Raw genomic sequence first — 20,823 nt, 5'->3', positions numbered from 1 at the left:
TCTCCGTCTCGCTCTGCAGCCTTCCGCCCCTCGCCCACCGCTGCTGCTTCTTTACTCCTCCAGCTGCTGCCCTAATTTTTTGTTTGTTTGTTTGATTTGTTTTGTTTCTGCTCGCCTCGGCCCCCCTACGGACTGCTTCTATGCCTGGGCCAGAAAGAATGGGGGACACAGTGACATGTTTTGACAGGCACCCGAGGTGGTCATGTGACACGCTTTTCCCTGGTTCATGGATGACGCCCAAGAGACAGCAAAAGTTGACGTCGTCGATCCCATTTTCCCTCTGCAGCGTCTGCTCGATGAACAATAGTTCTCGGATACCGCTCTGTGGCATCGATCGTCTTTGCTGAGATATCCGCCGTTGTTGACACCTCCTGCAAACCGTCGTCGTTATACCTACTATCCCCACCGGAACCAGCAAACCCGGGAGCTCCATCCCAGCATTATCAAAGCTTCTTCCTAGCTTCGTCCGGCGCAAGGGGAGTCCTTCGCACAAGATTTATACCGCCCAGCAGACACCTTCCATCTCGGGAAGGCCAGACGAGCTTGCAGAAGATACAGGCACTGTAGTTTGGCGGGCGAGTCTCAAGATGGTGGCCCGCAGACAGTCGTGTGAGGAGGCCCTGGTCGAGATGACGGCCATGGCCAACAAGACGGTACTCTTCAAGACACACACCCGAGAAGACTGAAACATAGAGCTAACTCTGTCTAGATGGTGGCTACAGGGCGCTGGTTCCGTAATCCAGAGCGTTACCCAAACGAGCTGAAGCGTCATATTCCGGCAGCGCATGAGCAGTTCCAGCGGGCTCTTGACCGGCTGCAACAGGAAATCGTACATCTCCCCAACCCACTTTCTCTCCAATTCGCCCCTTGTGTCATAAATCCATTCTAATAGTCCGTTTTGGTTAGTTTCTTGCCAAAGCTCTGCTGGAGATAGACTACCAGGATATCCGTGAGAAGAAGGCGGAGCTGAACAGAGCTCAACAAGGGGGAGCTGATTCTCCAGTAGCACTCCCAGCTACGTCCGAAACTACAAATGCAGCGCCTATTCCATCAACAGCTCCATCAGCGGTCCAACCGACGAATGCACCAGTCATCGATGGACCTCTGCAACCGACCACACAGTCGCCGACTCTGACTTCTACATCCGCTCCCGCTCCCATCACACAGCCAGCAGACACACAAGCACAGGCACAGCCTGCAGCGTCATCACCTGCAATACCAGTGATGAATCCCACTACAACGTCGCCATCTGTCACCACAGCGCCAGTGCAGGTGGCATTAACGACAACCACACAACCAGCTCAACCTCCTGCTGCTGCAACTGAAGGTATACCAGACACTACCATCCCTGATATGCCAGCCAATGTACAGCCTATCACGGCCGAGCCCATGGCGCACACTCAGAGTAATATCAGTCACACCTCAGGCTCAATAGGTTCGCTTCTCCCAGGATTAGAAACTTACGCCAACGCCGGTGATGAGGCTATCTTGGACCTTCTGCCGTCAACCGGACAGCCCAATGGCCAAGCTAACGGCCAGTCCAGCACTCAACAGAACAACCAGAATAATGCAGAGAACAGGAATAATTCTACGACAGAGAATCCCCGGCGTGATGTAGTGATGGACGATGTGCCTGAATCGAATTTTGATGACTTATTCGTAGGGTCTGGAGACTTTGGCGGTGACGCTGATGACTTGATGATGAATACTGCCGAGACAACAGAACTTGATGACTCGTGGTTTCAGTAAATAGTTGCTCGAACAGTGTTCTGGTTAGCGTGATATCATACAGAAGCGATGTGGCGGCAGTTCTCCATATATGAATAAACACGCCTTTCACTGTGTATTATATCAACAGTATAAAAAAATATTAAACAAAAGGAATCAACCTGATGGCTATTCCAACGTCCTTCAAGTGAATGTTCTCGTCGATCGAGAACCCATTAGATATACTTAGATCCCACATACAACAGCCAATCGGTTCAATATCGGTCAGAAAATGGTTCTATCGTCCAGTCGGAGATAAGTCAACCAGACAGTGCGCCATGATGCACTAACTTGCATATTCCGAACTTCGCCGAATCCAAATCCTGCCTACAGCCTGATAACACGGTCATCTACTCCGTACAGGTCGTGACTGGTATACCCCCTACACTCTTGGTACTATCACCAACGTCCTCACCGAGGCCGGCCGCCAGGTAGGTCGAAACGTCGCAGCTAGCGATGATGAGCCGTGCTACGAGGTGCATAAGCAAGCACATCCATATACTTACAATCTGTTATCCAAGTGAGAAACCAATCAACAGTTTTTCATCCATGCCGTCCCATTCACTCCCCTTGCCCCTGCTCCCTTGCCACAGTTGTGACAGACATGACAACCCCGAGAGAGCCAGCAGGGACAGGGATGCAGTGTATTCAATTCGTCATACTGTTTCTTTACCGTTTTTGTCTCTCTTTTTTTGATCTTTTCTCCTCTTTAATTGTGCAGATGTATTCAATTTGCAAAATTTATGGATGCCTGATGACCCTTTTTTATGTGACTCACAGGTCGAGACTCCAGGACGGGCAAATTGACGAGTATCAAGGAGGAGAATATCCTGCTGCCCTTGTATTTGCGACGACAAAGATCATCACGAGTACTCTGGAACAGAAAAGGCTGTCTCCTGTGGCTGTATTCAATATAGTTAATCTATTCAATATTGAGATAAAAAAACTGATCCATATCATTTCGAGAGAAGATGTTGAATGTTGCCTAATCAGGAGCGTCACGGGACCGCTTCCTCTTTCGTCCCTTTCAACGTCGCGAGAAAGAAATGCAGGTTGACAGCTTGACAGCTTTTTATAAATTCTGCATCCCGCGACGAGATGCCACGCAAGTGTAATCTGGGGAGCGAGCGTGCAGGGTCCGGAGAAAAGGAGGATGAAACCATGGAGTCCCTCAGACCTGGGTCATGCAAAATGGTCGAAGCCGGCATTCAAACTCCAGCCAGTCAAGTTCGTGCCATTTCTTCCTGACAGCATCGATAGCTAACGTGAGACCTTGCAGCTCGAACAGAATGCGGTCCAAACTTACATTGTCCGCGGAGGAGCCAGGTCTCACTTTATTGACAAATCTTAAGGGTTTCGTCAACAAACAGAGCTTCCTTGCTGGTGTCCCCACAGACAAGAGGCAGATAATAAAAGAGACCCAAGAAGACGGCTGCCCGACTGCACGATGACGCTGGAGCCCCTTCGCGTGTAGTTCGCAGCGTCAATTGGCCCAAATCCTTGTCAAAACTGACTCTTTTATATTTTTCTCACCTCCATTCACAGGGAAAGATAAAATAACAGGCACTTTCTATCGCCTTTTTTTTTTGGGCCGAAAGTTGCCTCCAATTTCTTGTTATTCTTTATTTACATGATCTAGATTCCCATCGTTTGGAACAGCTGGACTGCAGAATACGGTCGACACCTCCCTGTTCCATGGTTGAATCTAGAGACTAAACGGTTCTTCGCCGTCTAGGTTCCACTGGTTTGTCACCTCCTTGTCTTCCGTAGAAGGGTCGAATTCAATGACAAGCTTAGTGTCTTGTGACAGCGCTTGGTGGCGGTTCTGCTAATACACTTCCTTTATATATAGTGTGCCTAAAACAAGCCTCCCCACCCTTGTTACTTCATCATCTTCCTCATTTTTTTCTCCTGCATAGAGGCGCATCCGTTTCTCTCATTGCTGCTGTACATAGCTCTTGGAGTTTGTTTTCGGCGTACTTGTTGATTTACGGGAAGAAGTGCTGCTTGTTTGTTCGGCCCAAAACACGGTATAACATTCAATTGGCCCTGACAAACCGAGGTACCTCCGAGAGTTCTTTCGCCGCAATCACGCCAATTCTATAGCTACCCCTGCGGCGGATATTATAAACAACGAGACCGACAACACGATAGGACAACACTACAAGCCGTCAAACTGGCGTCCTACCTACACCATGGAAAGCGATTCGTTCGCCGTTCCCTGATAATGAAGGAGAGCTCCAGAGATACAAGTCCTAGTCTGTGTTCCTCTACCAGCAGCAGGTCCCTGGGTGATCACTGCTCACCTACTCGCATCGTCAACAACACAATCGCGGGCCCTTCTGAGGTGGAACGTACGTTCGAAGAGCATGCTAAACAGCTCGCAGATACCCCTCGGAGAGAGACCTTCTCGCGTTCGGCCTCCTTGAAATCGTCAGAAAGCAACTCAGTTCCGGTACCAAACTCTGTCCTTCCATCATTCCCTCATGAGCGTATAGTAGCGTCCGGAAATGGCATAGTCGTTTTAATCGGGCTCGCTGAACCGGTGCTCTACCTCGAACGGGTCGACAAAAGGGTGTCTTCGGACAAGAAGCGTGTGCTTACAGGCTCGTTACATCTCAAAATTACAAAGCCTACCAAAATCAAGAGGATAAGCCTCGGCTTCAAGGGTATAGCTAGGACACTATGGCCCGAAGGTATGTGATACGAATTTGTACCAAAATCTAAAGTAGATATAGAAGTCTGTATAGCTAAACTGAATGCAGGTATCCCCGGGAACAGGAAAAGAACAAGAGATACAGAGACTGTCATCAGTCTAAATTGGGCTTTCTTCGATGCTCATTCCCGCGCTGCTAGGAAGGGCTATGGTGCAAATCATATCAAATTCACTAACCCGAGGGACAAAGGGTCTGAAAACAGCCCTGTTGTCGACATAGCCGGTTTGTTGGAATCATCTTCATCACTACCAAAGGAGCTCAAAAGACTTTCGCTACACCACTCGCGGTCGAATAGCTTTGGAAAGGGTGAGACAAATTTGATATCGGATATCATGGGCCAGAAAGGTTATAAGGCATTCCCACCAGGCGAATATATGTACAACTTTGAGATACCGATGGAGCATCGATATCCGGAAACTGTTAAATGGGATCACGCATCGGTAAAATACGAGCTTGAGGCTGTGGTCGAGCGCACTGGCGCCTTTCGCCCGAATCTTATTGGCATCAAGGAAATACCCCTCATCCGCACTCCAGGCGATGACTGTTTGGAGCATATTGAACCCATTGCAATCAGCAGAACGTGGGATAACAAGCTACACTACGATGTCGTTATAACGGGAAAGTCATTCCCCTTGGGTTCAAAGATACCGGTAGCAATCAAGTTTACACCATTTGCTAAAGTTGGCTGCCACCGTATTAGTGTTTTCATAACGGAGAAGGTTCAACTATGGGCTCATAATAGAAAAGCTCACCGCGTGGCTAGTGATAAGATGCTACTCCTCTTTGAGAAAAGAGCTGGTATGCCCAGCAAAAGCATCTATTCGGGAAGCACAATGCGTCTCTCTGGAGGAGACGAGCAAATTGCACCCAACGGCGAAGATCTAGCAAGTGGTGCACATAATTTCCTAGGAAACATCAGTCACGATGGTTTCAGCCCTGGCACAACAGAGATAGAGTGCGAGGTACAATTGCCGAGCTGCCCAGCTATGAAGAAAATGACAGACCCCTCAATGAAACTTCATTGCGATGTGCAATATTCAAGCATTGAAATATCTCACTCCGTTAAGGTAAGCCGAGACCTCTTACATCTAGAGATACAACCGCTGACTTATCAATAAATACAGATTGTCTTCCGTCTATCAAAATGGGATAATGGGTCACCTCAAAGAAGGCGCCAGTTCGACATCTCTATTGACTCGCCGCTTTGTATAACGTCTTGCAAAGCGAATGCTTCAAATATTTATGTGCCTTCCTACAACTCACCGTCATCCTACTACACAGATGAATATGAGTGCGGCTGCCCGGATGCCGTGGCCTTGTCGCATGACGTGAACCTGAACCCTACGCTCTCCTTACCACCTTCATTTACAGACCAAGGCGTGCCATCCCCTACAACTACTAGCGAGTCAAATGATACTTCTCGAAGCGATGAACATCAAGAGGAGCATAACCACTACAATGATCCACCAACCCGGCCCGTCCACTTTTTGCGGGCTCCATCGTTTAACCCTCCACCATTCGAGTCTGTTCCCCCTCCACCACCTCCTATTCTAAGCCCCCCGCCTGAATATTCAACCATCTGTTCCAGCGAATCAGGGAACAACGAGATTGCTGACTATTTTTGCCCTCGCGCATGCGCGAGAGGGACAATACGATGATAATGTACGAGGAAGCGGGCGGGTTGATATACCGCTGACTCCTGGCGGAAGAGTCCACCGTAGTATGGATATTCCTAGGGAATGCTTGACCAATGTTCCACCTTTGCCAGGGCGGAATGCATAAATTTACTTGCATCTCTTTGTATTTATATTTGTCTATATTGACGATTTTTATGAGCGATGAGTTTAATTGTTCTGTCCCAGGCGTACTGTTGGCTGTTGCTTAAAGGTGAGGAGCTCCAGTACAAGATACCAGAACCGATTTATATTACAGCGGTGAGCCTATTTAGACTGTGGCTCTTCGAAATACTCATAATCCGAAATAAAGCAAGCAAGTATTACATGTGGGGTGATATGCTGCCATTGCCACGAATACAAGTCTGCAATCTCTCATGATTTATTTGACACGATAATCCGGTAGCTAGCAATATTAAACTTTTGTCAAGGACTAGTGTAGGTAAGTAAGTAGACTTAGGAGTTGGTTACTCTAGGAGCGTATGTGTGTCTTCGTTCAGAGTAGGTTTCAATACTGCTATGAGGCTCTTTCAAAGTTTATAACTTATTTTACCTAAAAGGGTTGTTTTAGGAGTTGCTGAGCGCATTTCAAGAAAGTTAGCAAAAGATGAGATCCTGTTAAACGAAAGACCTGGCCTATGTAAACATAAATAAATATTAAGCATATAAATAAACCTGCATAACAAGGAAGGAGGTTGGCTTTACGCGGTCATTTAAATAGATAGAATATAACAGGCAAATCTTAAGAGTTTTCTAAACTGCTTAGCAGCCTGTCGTATGATTACTTGTTCTAGTACCGAATTTTGTAGCACAAGCAAGGGGCCATCACGAAGGAGTTCTTATTAGAGCATGGAATTTCATGTGAGCAGTGTTTGAGTATGGAAGATATAGACCATCAGCTTCTTCATTCCGGATTCCAGCAGGGGAATTGAACAAGGCTGATCAAGCTTTCGTGGGCATAAAGAAGCGGTGGTTAAACCCCCAGACTCCAGTGCGTGGATATTGCGGCAAAACCAGTTATCTGATCATCTAGCCCTTAATCTAGACTGATCCTTCCTACGTCATGGTGGTTTGCGAATGCTGCTTATATAAACTGCGAGGGATATTTGCAGTGCCAGTAGGAATATAAGGCAACAATGTGCCCATAGTAATACCCAACACAAGCTTGAACACCGTCATAGACATATATATGCTTGATAACGACCCATATAGTTGAGGGAAAACTGTTTCATGTGACTTGATCGCAACCAACCCGACGGCCAATAGTTTCCACGACTTTAAGCCACTTGGTTATGTAATAGCAACATTCACGTGATATGGTGCTTACTTGGCATCATCAGGGCTCATGCTGTGGACGATACGTTCTTCCTCTAACTACCCTTATCCGCCATTGTGTTTTCTTTTCCACGCCCTATTTCATGCCCAAAGTTAACAACCTCTTTCTAACCAACACACCCTTATCTCAAAGTTAAACGGAAGCAACAGTGAGGCGGTGGGAAGGATAGGCCAGTCCCAATAGTCAAGGCGTGCTAACTATTAATAGACCAGGGAGGTTATTTTTGAGGTAAAGTCCTGGTGCAGAGGTACCATCTATTCTTCCTAGGATACAGAATAGCCCTCCATACGGAAATTGACGTCAGTTCCAGGGCAAACTGATCTCGTGGAAGAACGGCTAATACAAATTGGTCGACGAGTTGTGACTTACCGGCCGCTCTCACACCATGCCGATAGATATGAGGGCTGAGTGATCCAAACCCATCAAACGGCGGTTGCTGTACCTGTTGAGAAACACTATCAACAGCCACGCCAAGACGCCTTAAATCGTTGAAAGCAGTGTGTTAACCAGCTAACTATCCAACTAATTATCCACGTATCACCGAGCACAGACTTGGCGCTCAATATCAACATCTCATGTGCACGGGGAACATGCAGTCTGGATTGATATAATCGTATTGTCGGTTGATAAACTGCACAAACCAAAAAGGCACCATTCGCCAATGAAAATGACAGGGAACGCGAACCTACCGCATGACAAGCAAGCAAGTGGAGACAGTTAGTTTGCTTTGGTTATAAAGAAGGCCAAGGCAGCCAACACGGATGGGCGATGTTTGCTTTTGCAAGCTTCGCAGCCAGAATGCCTGGCCCTTACGTATTTATATATGAAGCCGTGTTAAGCGTCAGTTTGATCATCCCTATCACCACAGCCCTACTAAATCCTGCTTCCCTCACCAGCATTTAACAACGCTGTACACGCACAGTACTCCGTACACAACGTCCACATATTTCGTCCGACTTGATATAAGGAAAATCGACTTCTTCGATCAGCTTTTGAAACTAAATAATACTTCAAGGCGGAATAGTCAACCTTGCCATAGCCAATGCATACTGTCAAAATGTTAGTGGAAATCAGACGTATGACCAAAGAAGATATCCCTGGCGCAATCGAATGTGTCCAGACAGGCTTTGCTGATGACCCCTATTTTAACTGGGTATTTGATGTATCAAAGGTACGTACTGTCTGCGCACTTGCGAGAGATGTGGGTGTGGTTGTGGAAATATCCAAGTAGCTATACATGCATATAACCGCCAGGCCATATCCTCTCCTCTTTATAAACTCCAAGTATTTAGAAAGAAAGAGCCCGATATTCGAAGACCTATATGCAAGAGAAAAAGAATATCTCAAGACGAAATGATCAGGCTGACCATAGTACATTGTTTCGCGGACCGGAGAGGGGAGTCAGCGAGAGGGCGAGTTTTGGCTGTTCTCTCTCCTCTTCATCCGCGAGAGCTCCTGAGTGGCTCTTCGACAAATCTCTCCTGCAGTTTTCAAAAGACAGAAATGATGTTTCTCTAACAAATCGATGCCTATGGGGGATCAAAAATGGTCTTTTCTACGTAGCGAGAGAAGTCCCGTCGGCCAGTGACATGCCTGATGACCAAAAGGGACTTCAAGAGCCTCATGAACGAACGAGCCTTTTACGAGACAAATCGTCCTCAGCATCCCCTGCCCGCGTCGTCGGCGTTGCCATGTGGCTATTACCCCAGCCGCGATCGAAACCAGACAGCTGGTTTACATACTTTCAAACATGGCTCCTGAGCTTCCGTCAACTCCTGACCAACATCCGCTTTATGGGTCGCGGAGGCCTGCGTGTACAACGATACAGGATTTGGAAAGAGGCACAGGCAAATGTCCAGGATGAACTCTGGACAGATGAGAGAGGGTATTACTTTTGTAATGTGGTTGCCGTTCGACCAGAAGTGCATGGTAAGGGTATCGGAAGACAACTCGTCAACATCGTGACCCAGCAGGCAGACGAAGAGGGAATAAATTGCTACCTGGAGAGTTCAAAACAGGTCCCAAATATCCAGATCTACGAAAGATTCGGCTTTAAGCTGATCAGGGACATGGTTTGTGATGATAACGGGGAGACTTGCAAGGTGAGTACCTTTTCCATTGATCAATCGATACTTCATCGATTATCGGTGAAATGCTGACCGGTCATTGTCCAGTTGTATTGCATGATCCGAGAGCCGAAATCCCAGAGCTAAATAGACGCGTTTAAACTAGTGAGATTGGGAGATTCTAGGAGAAACCGAGGAGTGCTGAGTAGCCATTCCCCCCCTTCCCCTTTGTTTTCGTTTTGATATCACATCATACTTTGCTTGTCGCGAAACAAATTGCCAATGGCGCCTTTTTCCTTGTTTTCTCTTACAGAGCGTTCAAGAGAGCGAACCAGGTCGAGATGTTGGGTTGAAGCCAGTTATCGACAAAGATATACGCAGTAGTAGATCAGCGAAATAATGCAAGCAACGGGCGGAACTGCCTACCTACTATGACAAAATGCTCCGTATGTGCATCTGTTACCCCCTTGTATATAATTTTCTGTACACGCCTGAATATCATCCCAAACAGGACTTGAACACTTTATCAAATCTATCGACCGGCATATATCTGCCCATCGGCCGCCCAACATCATCTGAGATCGTTGTACCGATCCTTGCTTACGTTCGCCTATCAGCGTGGCCGCGAAAGCCACGAATCCCTGACGAACATGAAACGTGGCCTCGGGTGCAAATGCACCGCCGTTTCAGGGGCGACATCAATATATTACGGACATTATCTCGGCAGGGAAGCCCCAGATAGACCAGCTCTCGCCTTGGTTTTTTTACCCTTGATCGAATGGGACAATCCCTCGGGGGCTCCAAACTTTGGGGGAAACATCGCCGACTCGTTCCCAGCACCGGAAACGGGCCTCGATGCCGCGAGAATCGCCCGTAATTCATGCATGACTGTTTGCCACGAGCAGCTTCCCAAGAAGCTGTGGGGGCGGGCAGCCAGAAATGATAAGCAGTATTTGAGGTCATAGAATCTTCCCTGGCGTCATGCTAGGTTTTAGCGGTGCGGAAGACCGACTCCTGCGCTTGATCCTCCTGGAGATGCCCGTCCATGTGGACGGAAGATATACATCACTACATCTATAAATATTTTTTATGGATATCTGGCGGTCCTGGACATTTACCGCTTCTCCCATCCTCCTGGCAGACCCTCATTTTCTCTTACACCCGTTGACAAAGGTTGCCTAGCAGCGTGCTCGACCCTTATTTTTAATGCTTTCTTCCAATAGGGTGCTCATGGCTACAGGCGGCAATCCACCATGCTGATACAAGGGGATCCGAAAATCTGTTTCGAGAAAATAGACCGCTTTTGCTTTTTCCTCAATTCCATTTTCCTTACCTGGTGTTCTTTTCGACTATCAACCACCTTCGACGATGTCATGGTTGTCCTCTTCGTTCTTTCTTTTGCATCCTATTTGCTGCCTTCCTCCCCTTCCCGCCCCCTGCGGTCCTGGGGCATGGATCCCCAAAGAGAATTTTCTGCCTCCTGTGGTGTGGATGGTGTCCCAGTTGTTGGTTAAGCTTGACCTTCCCGGAAGTTGAGATGCATGACAGCAGGATGCTTGTCATGAGCCTATATATGTGTGTTTACACATATATCCAACCTATATACCCCCCCCGCACCAGGAGTCCCTTACTTAGGTATTCACATCGGCTGCTATACGTCGTATATACCATCATCTCGATCATGTATACTCCATAAACGGCATGCTGCGCCTTTTGAGATCTTCCAACAACGCTTTTCACCCCACCGATCTCTCGCAAGCATTAAATTCATCCCTAATCCTCACTCGTCGGGACGATTGCCGAATCTTCCTCGCTTGCACCCTCCCTTTCGGAGTGTAGTTCGATTATATACCTTACTATGTTTCCCGATATATCCTGAGACCGTTCTTCTCTCCTGAGTTTGTCTGGTAAGAGGTGTGAAGATCTATATCTTGCCTGAGTTATTATCAGCTTTTGATACCCCTCCTTCTCATTACCCTCTATCTCATTCGTGAGGCCTATCGTTATTACTCCGACGTTTCTGGTACCAAGTGTAAGGGAGCTTGGACGACCGGGCCATTGTTTCAGACTGCGCCAGAGAAAAGACAGCCCCCCTTTCGATTGAAATTATACACACATGCCTCAAAAACCAGAGGAGTAAGGTCGACGCGCGGCATCGAATATATCTCCTTTTAATTGATCCCTTGTGCTGGGTTACGAATTCGAGGAACAGTAATCGAATAACGGAAACAACATTTATCTCAACCCAAGGATACCAATTACAGAGACAAAGGTGCTGTGTTGCCGGGAATAAATCATCGAAACAGAGCTAAGCTTCTAGTCCAGACTCGAGTAAAGGCTGGAGTGCATTCTTTGAGATTCTTATCTCCCTTTTGGTTTCTAGAAGTATAACAACGGAGGACAAGATACCATATAGATATGCATATCGAACATATACGTTCGGTCCCAACCCGCATTCCCCCAGTTATGCCACATATTACATTGGAGAAGATGGCCCTCGAACGAGTTGACGAAGAACCGGGTGACTCTATTGCTCCCTTTGAATCTAGTCAGGACGATGATTCATCTGGTGGTCAGCCGCCACCTCGCGTTGCAATCTTAATCACAACCGTAATAGGTATGACTCATTTTATAAACGATAAACGAACAGTACAAGCAGAGCTAACGAGTCTATGAAGCTGTTATCGTTGTTGGAATATCACTATTCTGGTTTGTTAGATGGCGAAGCAGAAGATCCCGATACCGTTCAACATTTACACGACGTCAAGCTTCAACAAGGACTGGGAAATCAGAAATAATCCAGGCAGGAAAAGGATTAAAATCAACTTCCAACGTAAAGGGTGGCTTAGAATGGAATCCAGAATCCACCTTTGCAAAACCATCTCTACCAAAACCATACGTTGGAAAGCCATACACTCAGCCCCAAGGAATGCTGTCATCGTCAAGTATACGGAAATTCTGGCATAATTCTATAGGTGGAAGTCGACCTCCGAAGCTCCATATTAGGGGAAACCCTTCTACGGGCACGGATAATGAACTAGAAGGGCTGTCTACACATCACCGAGATGGGAGCGGGGGCAGCCCTCTGCTCCGTGAAACCATAACAGAAATCGACAAGCCTCCCAAGATCTTCCCGAGGGTGACGAGTACACACTCATCATCTATACTCCATCTAGACCGGCCCTCCGTGGGAGACAGGCCGGTGTCAGCATCTTCCACCTTGAACCGGAATTCCCGTAATACACCTACCACACAACCAGAGTCCATGGTATCAAAATACCCATGGTCCGTGGCAACACAAGTTACCCCTATCGAACCATCATACAATTCCATGACCTTCTTCAACCACCGCGAGTCTTACGGTGACAGCGTTCGAGATATCGAAGCAGGTACGGCGGCTACTGCAGGCCGCCCTCGCTCGCACCTTAACAATAGCTAGATAAAATCTATCGATTTGTCTACTTCCCTTTATCATATCAATGCTGCCGTGGGCATTATTTCCACCTAAGCAGCCTTCTGACACGGGACAAACCATTCCAGCTAACTGTGCTCACTTGTTCATATACCATTTACTTCTTTTGCGGTTCCATATCCCCCATTCGTTGTCTATATTTACATACCCAATTAGATCTTGCATAGCCGTGTAGATCTTCAGTATTTCGTGTACAAATTGTTTTTTTATTTTGTTCAGGTGGGATATGGCGAAACAGCTCTTCACTTGGGATTTCGGAGGTATTCTGGTGGCATCTCAAGGGGAGTTCTACGGGTCTGCAAAGGCGCCATCAACAATCTACATGCACTCTTTTCTTTTGTTCATTCTGTAACTCCTTGAGACAACATATATTCCTTTCGGTTCCCGAAAAAGCCCCCTGTAGGAATAAGGTAGTTTGAAGTACGTGACATGTCCATGAGAATAAGCGATATTAGAACGTCGTGATATAGATATTTCAGATATATATCCTTCCACCTGCACTGCCACCCACACTTAAAGCCCAAACACCACCGAAACGATAAGGAAACACGAAGATAAGGAAACATAGTTTTTTATGGATATATAGCGATTTAACCGTCAAGGGACAAGTGAATGATATCATACAAGTAAAAAAGAGAGTTAGTCCCTACGGCTACTATTATTAGCAAAACGCACTTGCCCTCGGCTATACTTTTTGTGGTGGATTCACGGATAACACGCTTGATGTGGGTAAGAGATGCGGTTTCAGGTTTGGGTCATGGCAATGAACAAAGTAGATCTATGATGGTGGAAGAATGGAAGGGCGGCATTTATTCTCTGGAGACGTCACGGCCAAAGAGTTTGGCTTTGAGCCAGTCGACGACGACAAGGACGCGGTTTCGTGCTATAGATTGAAAATGTTAGATCAAATTTCCCTCCTCTGATGTGCAACCTATGTAGACGGTAAGGAAAGACATGAATGCATAAACTTACTGCTAAAACACATGCTTAGGTAGGCACTTCGCCAGAAGAGATACGTCAAGGTACCACCACTGGCAATGTTTCCGCTCAACCAGCTGATGTCCGCTACAGCACGCTCCTTGCCGATATAGGCCAGACTTCCCTGGTGAGAATACTGGAATGGCCCAACCTGCTTCATTCGTCTCATTTGCTGTTGGAGGGCTCTGATCTCGTCTAATATTTTGTTACGGTCTGAGTCGTCCTTGGCCTCTGATTGAGCGACAGACAGATGGCTGAGCTCCTTTTCTATCTGATCTGTCTTAGCCATGGTATTGAATAGTCTAGCCAAGAAAGCTCCTTCCTGGCTGGCTACTTGGGCGGTTGGGGCATAGTTGGTGATTGCGCAGTCACCCACTGCCCAGATGTTTTCGGTGCCGTTCACAACGAGGTACTCGTTGACTGCCAGACCGCGTCGAGACTTTTTCTGAGCTGGTATTTGGTTCATGAGGTCACGAACTACATCCCGGACAGCATTACCAGTGGCCCAGACCAGCAGGCCATAGGGAATTCTTTCAATCTCCTTGGAGCCGTCTGGTTTAGTGACCTGGGCCTCGATGTATTTGTCGGTAACGTTCTTAACCATGGTACCGGTTCGGATTTTGATAGCCTCTTCCTTGAAAGTGGACTCGGTGTAATCAATCAGCTGTTTTGAAAACGTAGGGAGAACCTAAGAAAGCGTCAGTGCTGGCTTCGAGAGTATCAAGTAAGGGTTACTAACATTTGGAAGAGCCTCAACAAGGGTGACTTGAAAGTTGTCCTTGATATCCGGAATCCATTTCTTTAGATCCTCGTTAAAGAAATCTTGCAGTTCGCCAGCAAACTCTACTCCGGTTGGACCACCACCCACGACGACCATGTGGAGGAGTCGCTTGATCTCGTCCTGAGTCTGATCTTTGAATATGGCAGTTTCAACACAGTCCATGATGCGGGTTCTAATCTTCTGGGCATCACCAACTTCTTTCAAGAAGCAGGAATGTTCCTGGACACCGGGAATACCTATAGTTCAGCAACTGTTAGCTCGACGACTCTCAGATCACATCAGCCTGTATGATAGTTTGGCATACCAAAAGTGGCATTCTGAGCTCCAACTCCTACAACCAGCAGGTCGAATGGAACCTGCGTACTAGAGGTATCGCCCTTGATCTCCGACTCGTCACTGATATGTACAACGCGGTTCTCGTAGTCAATCTTGGTCGCCTTAGCTTCGTAGTATTTGACGGTAGCTTTCTTATGGCGGAGGATGTTCCTGACAGGCTCCATAATTGAACGGTGCTCTATCAATCCGGTGGTACATGACGGCAAAAGGGGAGTAAACAAGAAGAAGTTCCGCGGCGAGATGACAACGACGTTGTAGTTTTCAGTGTCCAGCTTCTTCAGAAGAGATACAGAGCCCCATCCGGTTCCTATCCAGAGCAATTGAGTCAGACCGTAAAGATTTTGATGGTATCAAGCTATCTCGAGAGAGAGAGAGAGAGAAAGAGAGAGAGAGAGGCGTCTGTCTACATACCTAGAATAACGAGTGTCTTCTTGTCTGGATCTGGTGAAACCTGCTCTGCTGGATTCCTGTGTCGGTATACATTGTAGGCCGTCCATCCAGTGGTCCCCAAGACAGAGAGCAGTATCAACCGGTACGTCCATCTGAAGAATCTAAACCTCTTGCGCTTGGGTGCCGGAGGAGGAGGAGGAGGAAGAGGAGGCGGCGGCGGCGGCGGTGGAGGTGCTGCTGCTGCTGCAGCTGGAGACACGACGGCGTCCGCATAGCTTCTTCGAGAGCCACGGCCAACAACCAGCTTGCTAGATTGTGCAGCCCTGTTCAGTTGCGGCACACCACGGTGCAATTGCAGTCTCGTCGCCGGCGTGAGCGTGCATAGCGAGCGGCGCAAAGCTGGAGACGATGGGACATGCCGGCCTGCTCGGAGCAGCGGCGCAGGAGCTCTTGCAGCCATAACTAACTTGCTTTCTAGTGTCGATGGAGCCGCCGCTGCGTCAACAGAGGAGCAGCAATGCAGTTACTGCGAGATGCCAGGACGGAGCAGAGCAAGCATCGAGCAAAGATGAGTCAAGGAGGACCAGAGTAAAAAAAAAGGCTCAAAGCAGCTTTTTCGGATGTTTTTTTTTTTTTTTTTTTTTGTCTCAATCACGTTTTTGCTCTAATGTTGCTTTTCTAGCCGGTTTCGGTGGAGAGAGAACAGCAAGATAAGAGAGACGGCGGCCTTTAAGTTAGTCAGCTCAGCCACAGGACGGCTGCTCTCTATCAGCTTTGACGAGATATTAATATTAAGGCCCTTTCTTTAACAGCAGCAGTGAGCGAGGACAGAGCGATGTCACAGAGACCAGCCGGAGGGCGGAAGGGAGGCAGTCGAGCCGGCGGCGGAGCGGGAACCTCGGCTTCGGCACGATAAACTGGTTAAGGAGCTGCTGCAGGGACGGATTTCTCAACGACTTACGGGGCAGTCTTCAAGCTGTTCGAGAGACGAAAGAAGGGCCATTGACTGTGCTGGCAGGCGATACGGCCGTCGCTCGTCGCCATGGGGGGGGCCTCTTTACTGCTCGAGAGAGGGTGTCAGACTGGACCATTACGCAGCCAGAGCACCCTATGTTGACCGGTTGACCGGTTGAGCGGGCTCGGTCCGAAGCCTTAGCAAGCTCATTCTGACCCAGGCCGCGAGAAGAAAAGGACAGAGGACGATGGAAGAAGGAAGACAACGTCAATCCTTGCTGGAGAAGCCAGATGGGAGCCAGATATGTCAAGGAGACGCTTACGCTCCGATGTACAGCCGTCAGTCCGTACACATAGGGCCCCAGTCTGCTCTGATGTCATTTCTGCAGCCGCTGTTCACTTCAGCCTGCCCAAAGAGTCCCCCGAAGATGACGGTGAAGCCGTCTTGCCTTGCTCGCAGAAGTGCGATGAGGTCACAGCCTGGTGTACGGATCTCTACAGGCAGGCCGTTATTACTACTCCGGCCTATATCGGTTGGTAGGCAGCTCGGCTGATAGCCCTGTATATCATGCTCCTCCTCACCAGCATGTCTGGCATGACAGCAGAGAAATTTAACAGTTATGCCTGCTTGGTTCTACCTCTCTTTGATCTAACCTCTAACCACAAAGAAAAAGAAAAAAGCACCGTTTACCAATGACCTACATCTAACCGGCCTCCAGGCAAGGCATCCAACAGTCGAGTTGGATAGCTGGCTTACACGACAGCAGCCATGGCAGGCGGGAACAGTAGTTGATCCAGCAGCCAGCATTCAAGCAGTCCGATTCTGCCAGGGAACGTACGTCAGGCTTTGCCTTGATTTTTTTTTTTTTTTTTTTTGTCTGTTAGACCGTTCGTGATACCCCAGCGCCCCAACTTCCAGTCCCATCAAAGATCTCATGTGCCACAACGCCGTTCGGTCTTACATCACTCTGCTTCCTGAGTCCATTTCCCTCCCTCTTGCTTTTTTTTTTCCCAGGTCGGAATGGTCGTTACTTCATGCATATGTGAACACATCTCCTGGTTTGTCCGGAGAAGAATTTACATATCATTAATGAAAGTGGCGAGATTGCGGGAAGCAAGCAAGCGGATATGGATGAATGAGAGAAGGAAAATGTATGGCACAGGAGTACTCCGCTCCATCAGATCAGTTGGCTTTCATATTATCTGTTTGTCTTAGGACAAGACAGATGTTTGGAGCCGATGTCCGACCCTCTCGGGATGCTCCACGTTTCCTTGTCATCTTCAACTCCTCTATATCTTGTAAATATCACGGTTGATATTGTAATATTAGTAGTGCCGGTGCGACCAAATAACCAGGTAATTAGTTATTGATTAGTTGCGGGTTAACGGATTTGACACGGCTGATCGCTATTCAAATGTGGCCTTTAAAATGCAGAAGGGACCAAAAACCATGGGTTGAGCAAGTGATATTCATCACTACTAGGGGTAATAATTCACGGTTCCGTCGCGCCGTGCCTGCAATTATATGCATTACGAGCAACGCCTTTCGGTCTCATTGACTGCCTTTTATTTTTATTTTTCTATTCATTTATTTTATTTTATTTTAATTTTTTTTTTTTTTTAAATCCCTCATGCGCTATAAAAGGTCAAAGGATGGGTAAAAAGCGGTTATTCGCAGTTGTGTTTTGTGTACGAAGAGCTTCAGTATTATTGTGGCTATGGGAGAACAGCCCAAATAACACGTCCCGGATATAGATCAGGCCAGGCTGATCTATCGTTGTAATCTGGATATGTATGGCCCCAAAGACTGGTTGGCCTGTACTCCGTATAAATAGTAAACAGTGATGGCTCGGTCCCGGATGAAAGAAACGTCGATCTGGCAGCAGCGGCAGGAATATCCAAGCAACCTTGGCTGAGCGCAGTTAGATTGGCAGTCGCAATTAGCTGGTATGAGCTCCAGATTCCGGAACCCTTCCACTAGAAGATGATGTCCCGTTTTTGTTTACCATATTTGCTTTCGCCTTGCATCCTGCCCCCCTCCCCAGCGGGTTTGTCTTATTATCCACACTACCGAGCAGGGTATATTTATCGGTAAATGACAAAATGTGAATGGTGACCAGCGGTTGGAGCGGGATTACAACATTGGAATGCCAGTGCCAATCCACATGGGGGTAGGAGGGGGGTGATTGAGTGTCTTCTCGGTACGTAAGACGTTCTGAGGCAGTAAGCCGTTGAAGAATCTTACAGCCTAGTTCGGAGCTGATGCTCGTTGCTCTGCTTTCACCTTTTGGATGGAAAGAAGCGGTCCAGAAAACCCCCAGCTTTTTCTGATGATTCGCTATGGCATTCTGGCCCTGTTTGAGCTGTGTTGTGTTGCATATACAAATCGAGAAATGGACGGGACGGAAGTTTTCGGTATCTCATCCGGTCAGCTATTCTTGATATGCAGTTTGCAGATCCAAAGCTGAGTTGATTAGCATGTCTTGGTCAAGCCTATATCCGTGGTGGTGAACTCAGTAAATGTTATCGACGTACTCGGCAAAGGCGCCCACTATGGTACATCCATGCCCAATTATAGATGCGTCTAGGATCCGTGGCAAAGAACAGGCGTTGAGACCAGGATTGATCGAAAATTTTTCAAAAATCAAGAGACCACTGTTCGAGATAAATTGGTCCTGGTCGTGCTTGTGGCGCTTGATCTGAGAAGTTCTTTCATACCTTCACGGCCTTTCTTTCTGCTTAACAAGTTAGCAATGCAATCTGCGCCACCTCAACATGACGGATGATCCAAGGGGCGTAACATATATACTTTTTTCTGGTGATTGTTCTCATCACCACTCTGCGGGTTTCGGCGGGACAAGCTGGATGGATCCCCTGTCTTCAAGCTGACTCCAGGCTCAAAACAAAGTCCATCTGTACTTAACACCTGACATATTGAGTATATCAAGTGTATTGACTAACCCTTGCGTGTGACGTAATTCGAGCTATTGTTTGAAGACCCCAAGATGGCGGACTTAGGCCCGAGCACTGCTTTCCACCGGCGAAGCCCACAGCGTGGTGATAATGCGTGTGCGACATGTTGACAGCCATTTATCTAGACAGCTGGGTAACTCTATAAGTCAAGAGTTAGCTCGAATATTCCTGGTCAAGACCGGAGAATGTTGTTTGAGTGCTTGCTCACCCAGCGGGCATCTCACTGTGATTGGCGAGCATCCAAGGTATTTTCATGTAAGTATATATAACGCTAAGTCAGCAGACGAAGCATCACGAACGAATCCCCCCTGATCCCAGTCTTCCATGCCTCAAGCGGCCATAATGTACCCATCATTCATGGGCCAGGATGCAGTGGGAGAAATGTGAGTTCAGAAACTTTTACGCTGCTCCCCTCTCCGCTGTCGGTGTTTCTCATGCACGACAGGCCGAAAAACCCGCTGCTGTCTCTATGCACTCATCAGCTCTCGCCCTTCTTTCCTTTTTTCCTTGCCTACGGAGTACGCTTTGAATCTCCGTCAAGCCTTCCAGTCGACGTCCTTTTCGCCCTCCTCGACCCGACCGAGCAGATGGATTGGAACAATATAAAACACGTGATACATCCATTTGCCGAGTCTTGCGACCCCTGAGCGAGACTTTGATGGCGAGTTTCTGGTTTCTGCGTGCGATCCATGGATAGGCGAGAGTCAAGAGGGCTAAGTGCTGATGGCAAGGCAAGGCAGGCCAAGTGGCTAGATTTGGTACTCCGTACCTCGCCAGCAGAGGACGGCAAACAGAATTATGCAGGCCCCCCTCCAAGGCTGAGTTGCTTCTCAGGCCTCAATTATTATATCATTATTGCAGGTTATTGGAGAACCAACCAGGAAGACGATGGGCCCCGGCCAGCCTTGGAAGCACCCCAAGCTCTGGGCTTGATATGGGCTGCTAATATGGGTTGCTGTTTGTCCACTCTTGCCTGCAGAGTATGACTGCATCCTTTGTTAGGCTTTGAAGTACTCCGTTCAGTAACCATCCGGCGATGATGGCTGATAATTGTTACTTGCATTTAATCACTGTTCTTCCCGGATACCACGGAAGCCATCTCGGTACCTTGCAAGGCGAGTGATGACGAAAAGAGTTTCCGCGGGATTCTGCCTGAAGGGCTGGCCCAGAGAACGAAGCACCCAGTAGCTTTTACACGGAGTATCGGGAACGGGAAAGTAGAGGGCAAAAGGTGATGCGAGACGGCACCAGCACCAGCCCAAGACCGTTGCGTTCCTTGCATAATTAGCACTCCTTGCTATTGATATGTTAAAGCCCGGCTTTCCTATAGTGTATATGTATACAGATCTTACTATCAGTAGTTATCTTTCAATCGAGCAG

General features: G+C 47.8%; 5 protein-coding genes across 8 annotated transcripts; 4 read left to right on the top strand and 1 right to left on the bottom strand.

Moving 5' to 3' along the window:
* Positions 1-587: 587 nt before the first annotated feature.
* TERG_05177 (uncharacterized protein) lies at positions 588-1,749 on the top strand (the record flags this gene model as incomplete). 2 transcript variants are annotated; one of them, XM_003234532.1, is made up of 3 exons in its annotated part: positions 588-653; positions 710-829; positions 907-1,749. In XM_003234532.1, 3 exons carry the CDS (start codon positions 588-590, stop codon positions 1,747-1,749), a joined length of 1,029 nt encoding a protein of 342 aa, XP_003234580.1. The 2 variants fall into 2 exon arrangements, with proteins under 2 accessions (XP_003234580.1, XP_047606521.1); XM_047749936.1 differs by lacking the exon at positions 588-653.
* Positions 1,750-3,238: 1,489 nt separating this feature from the next.
* TERG_05175 (uncharacterized protein) lies at positions 3,239-6,786 on the top strand. The gene is made up of 2 exons (XM_047748387.1): positions 3,239-5,551; positions 5,609-6,786. The coding sequence occupies exons 1-2, from the start codon at positions 4,817-4,819 to the stop codon at positions 6,140-6,142; spliced, it is 1,269 nt and encodes a 422-aa protein (XP_047604368.1). The 5' UTR covers positions 3,239-4,816; the 3' UTR covers positions 6,143-6,786.
* A 1,570-nt stretch (positions 6,787-8,356) lies between these two features.
* On the top strand, positions 8,357-10,208 carry TERG_05174 (uncharacterized protein). Of its 2 annotated transcripts, XM_003234530.2 has the most exons (3): positions 8,357-8,664; positions 8,981-9,595; positions 9,668-10,208. In XM_003234530.2, the coding sequence occupies exons 1-3, from the start codon at positions 8,536-8,538 to the stop codon at positions 9,704-9,706; spliced, it is 783 nt and encodes a 260-aa protein (XP_003234578.1). In that variant the 5' UTR covers positions 8,357-8,535; the 3' UTR covers positions 9,707-10,208. The 2 variants fall into 2 exon arrangements, with proteins under 2 accessions (XP_003234578.1, XP_047604367.1); XM_047748386.1 differs by having other exon boundaries at positions 8,981-10,208.
* Positions 10,209-12,025: 1,817 nt separating this feature from the next.
* TERG_05173 (uncharacterized protein) lies at positions 12,026-12,998 on the top strand (the record flags this gene model as incomplete). The annotated part of the gene is made up of 2 exons (XM_003234529.2): positions 12,026-12,176; positions 12,238-12,998. The coding sequence occupies 2 exons, from the start codon at positions 12,026-12,028 to the stop codon at positions 12,996-12,998; spliced, it is 912 nt and encodes a 303-aa protein (XP_003234577.2).
* An 842-nt stretch (positions 12,999-13,840) lies between these two features.
* On the bottom strand, positions 13,841-15,976 carry TERG_05172 (uncharacterized protein; the record flags this gene model as incomplete). 2 transcript variants are annotated; one of them, XM_003234528.1, is made up of 5 exons in its annotated part: positions 13,841-13,914; positions 14,004-14,697; positions 14,749-15,026; positions 15,095-15,433; positions 15,538-15,976. In XM_003234528.1, 5 exons carry the CDS (start codon positions 15,974-15,976, stop codon positions 13,841-13,843), a joined length of 1,824 nt encoding a protein of 607 aa, XP_003234576.1. The 2 variants fall into 2 exon arrangements, with proteins under 2 accessions (XP_003234576.1, XP_047606520.1); XM_047749935.1 differs by lacking the exon at positions 13,841-13,914 and having other exon boundaries at positions 13,963-14,697.
* Positions 15,977-20,823: the final 4,847 nt, after the last annotated feature.

This window comes from Trichophyton rubrum, assembly GCF_000151425.1.
Source record: "Trichophyton rubrum CBS 118892 genomic scaffold supercont2.5, whole genome shotgun sequence".
NCBI lineage: Eukaryota > Fungi > Ascomycota > Eurotiomycetes > Onygenales > Arthrodermataceae > Trichophyton > Trichophyton rubrum.
The sequence above is the reverse complement of the archived record's forward strand: the minus strand, read 5'-3'. Positions and strand labels throughout refer to the sequence as shown.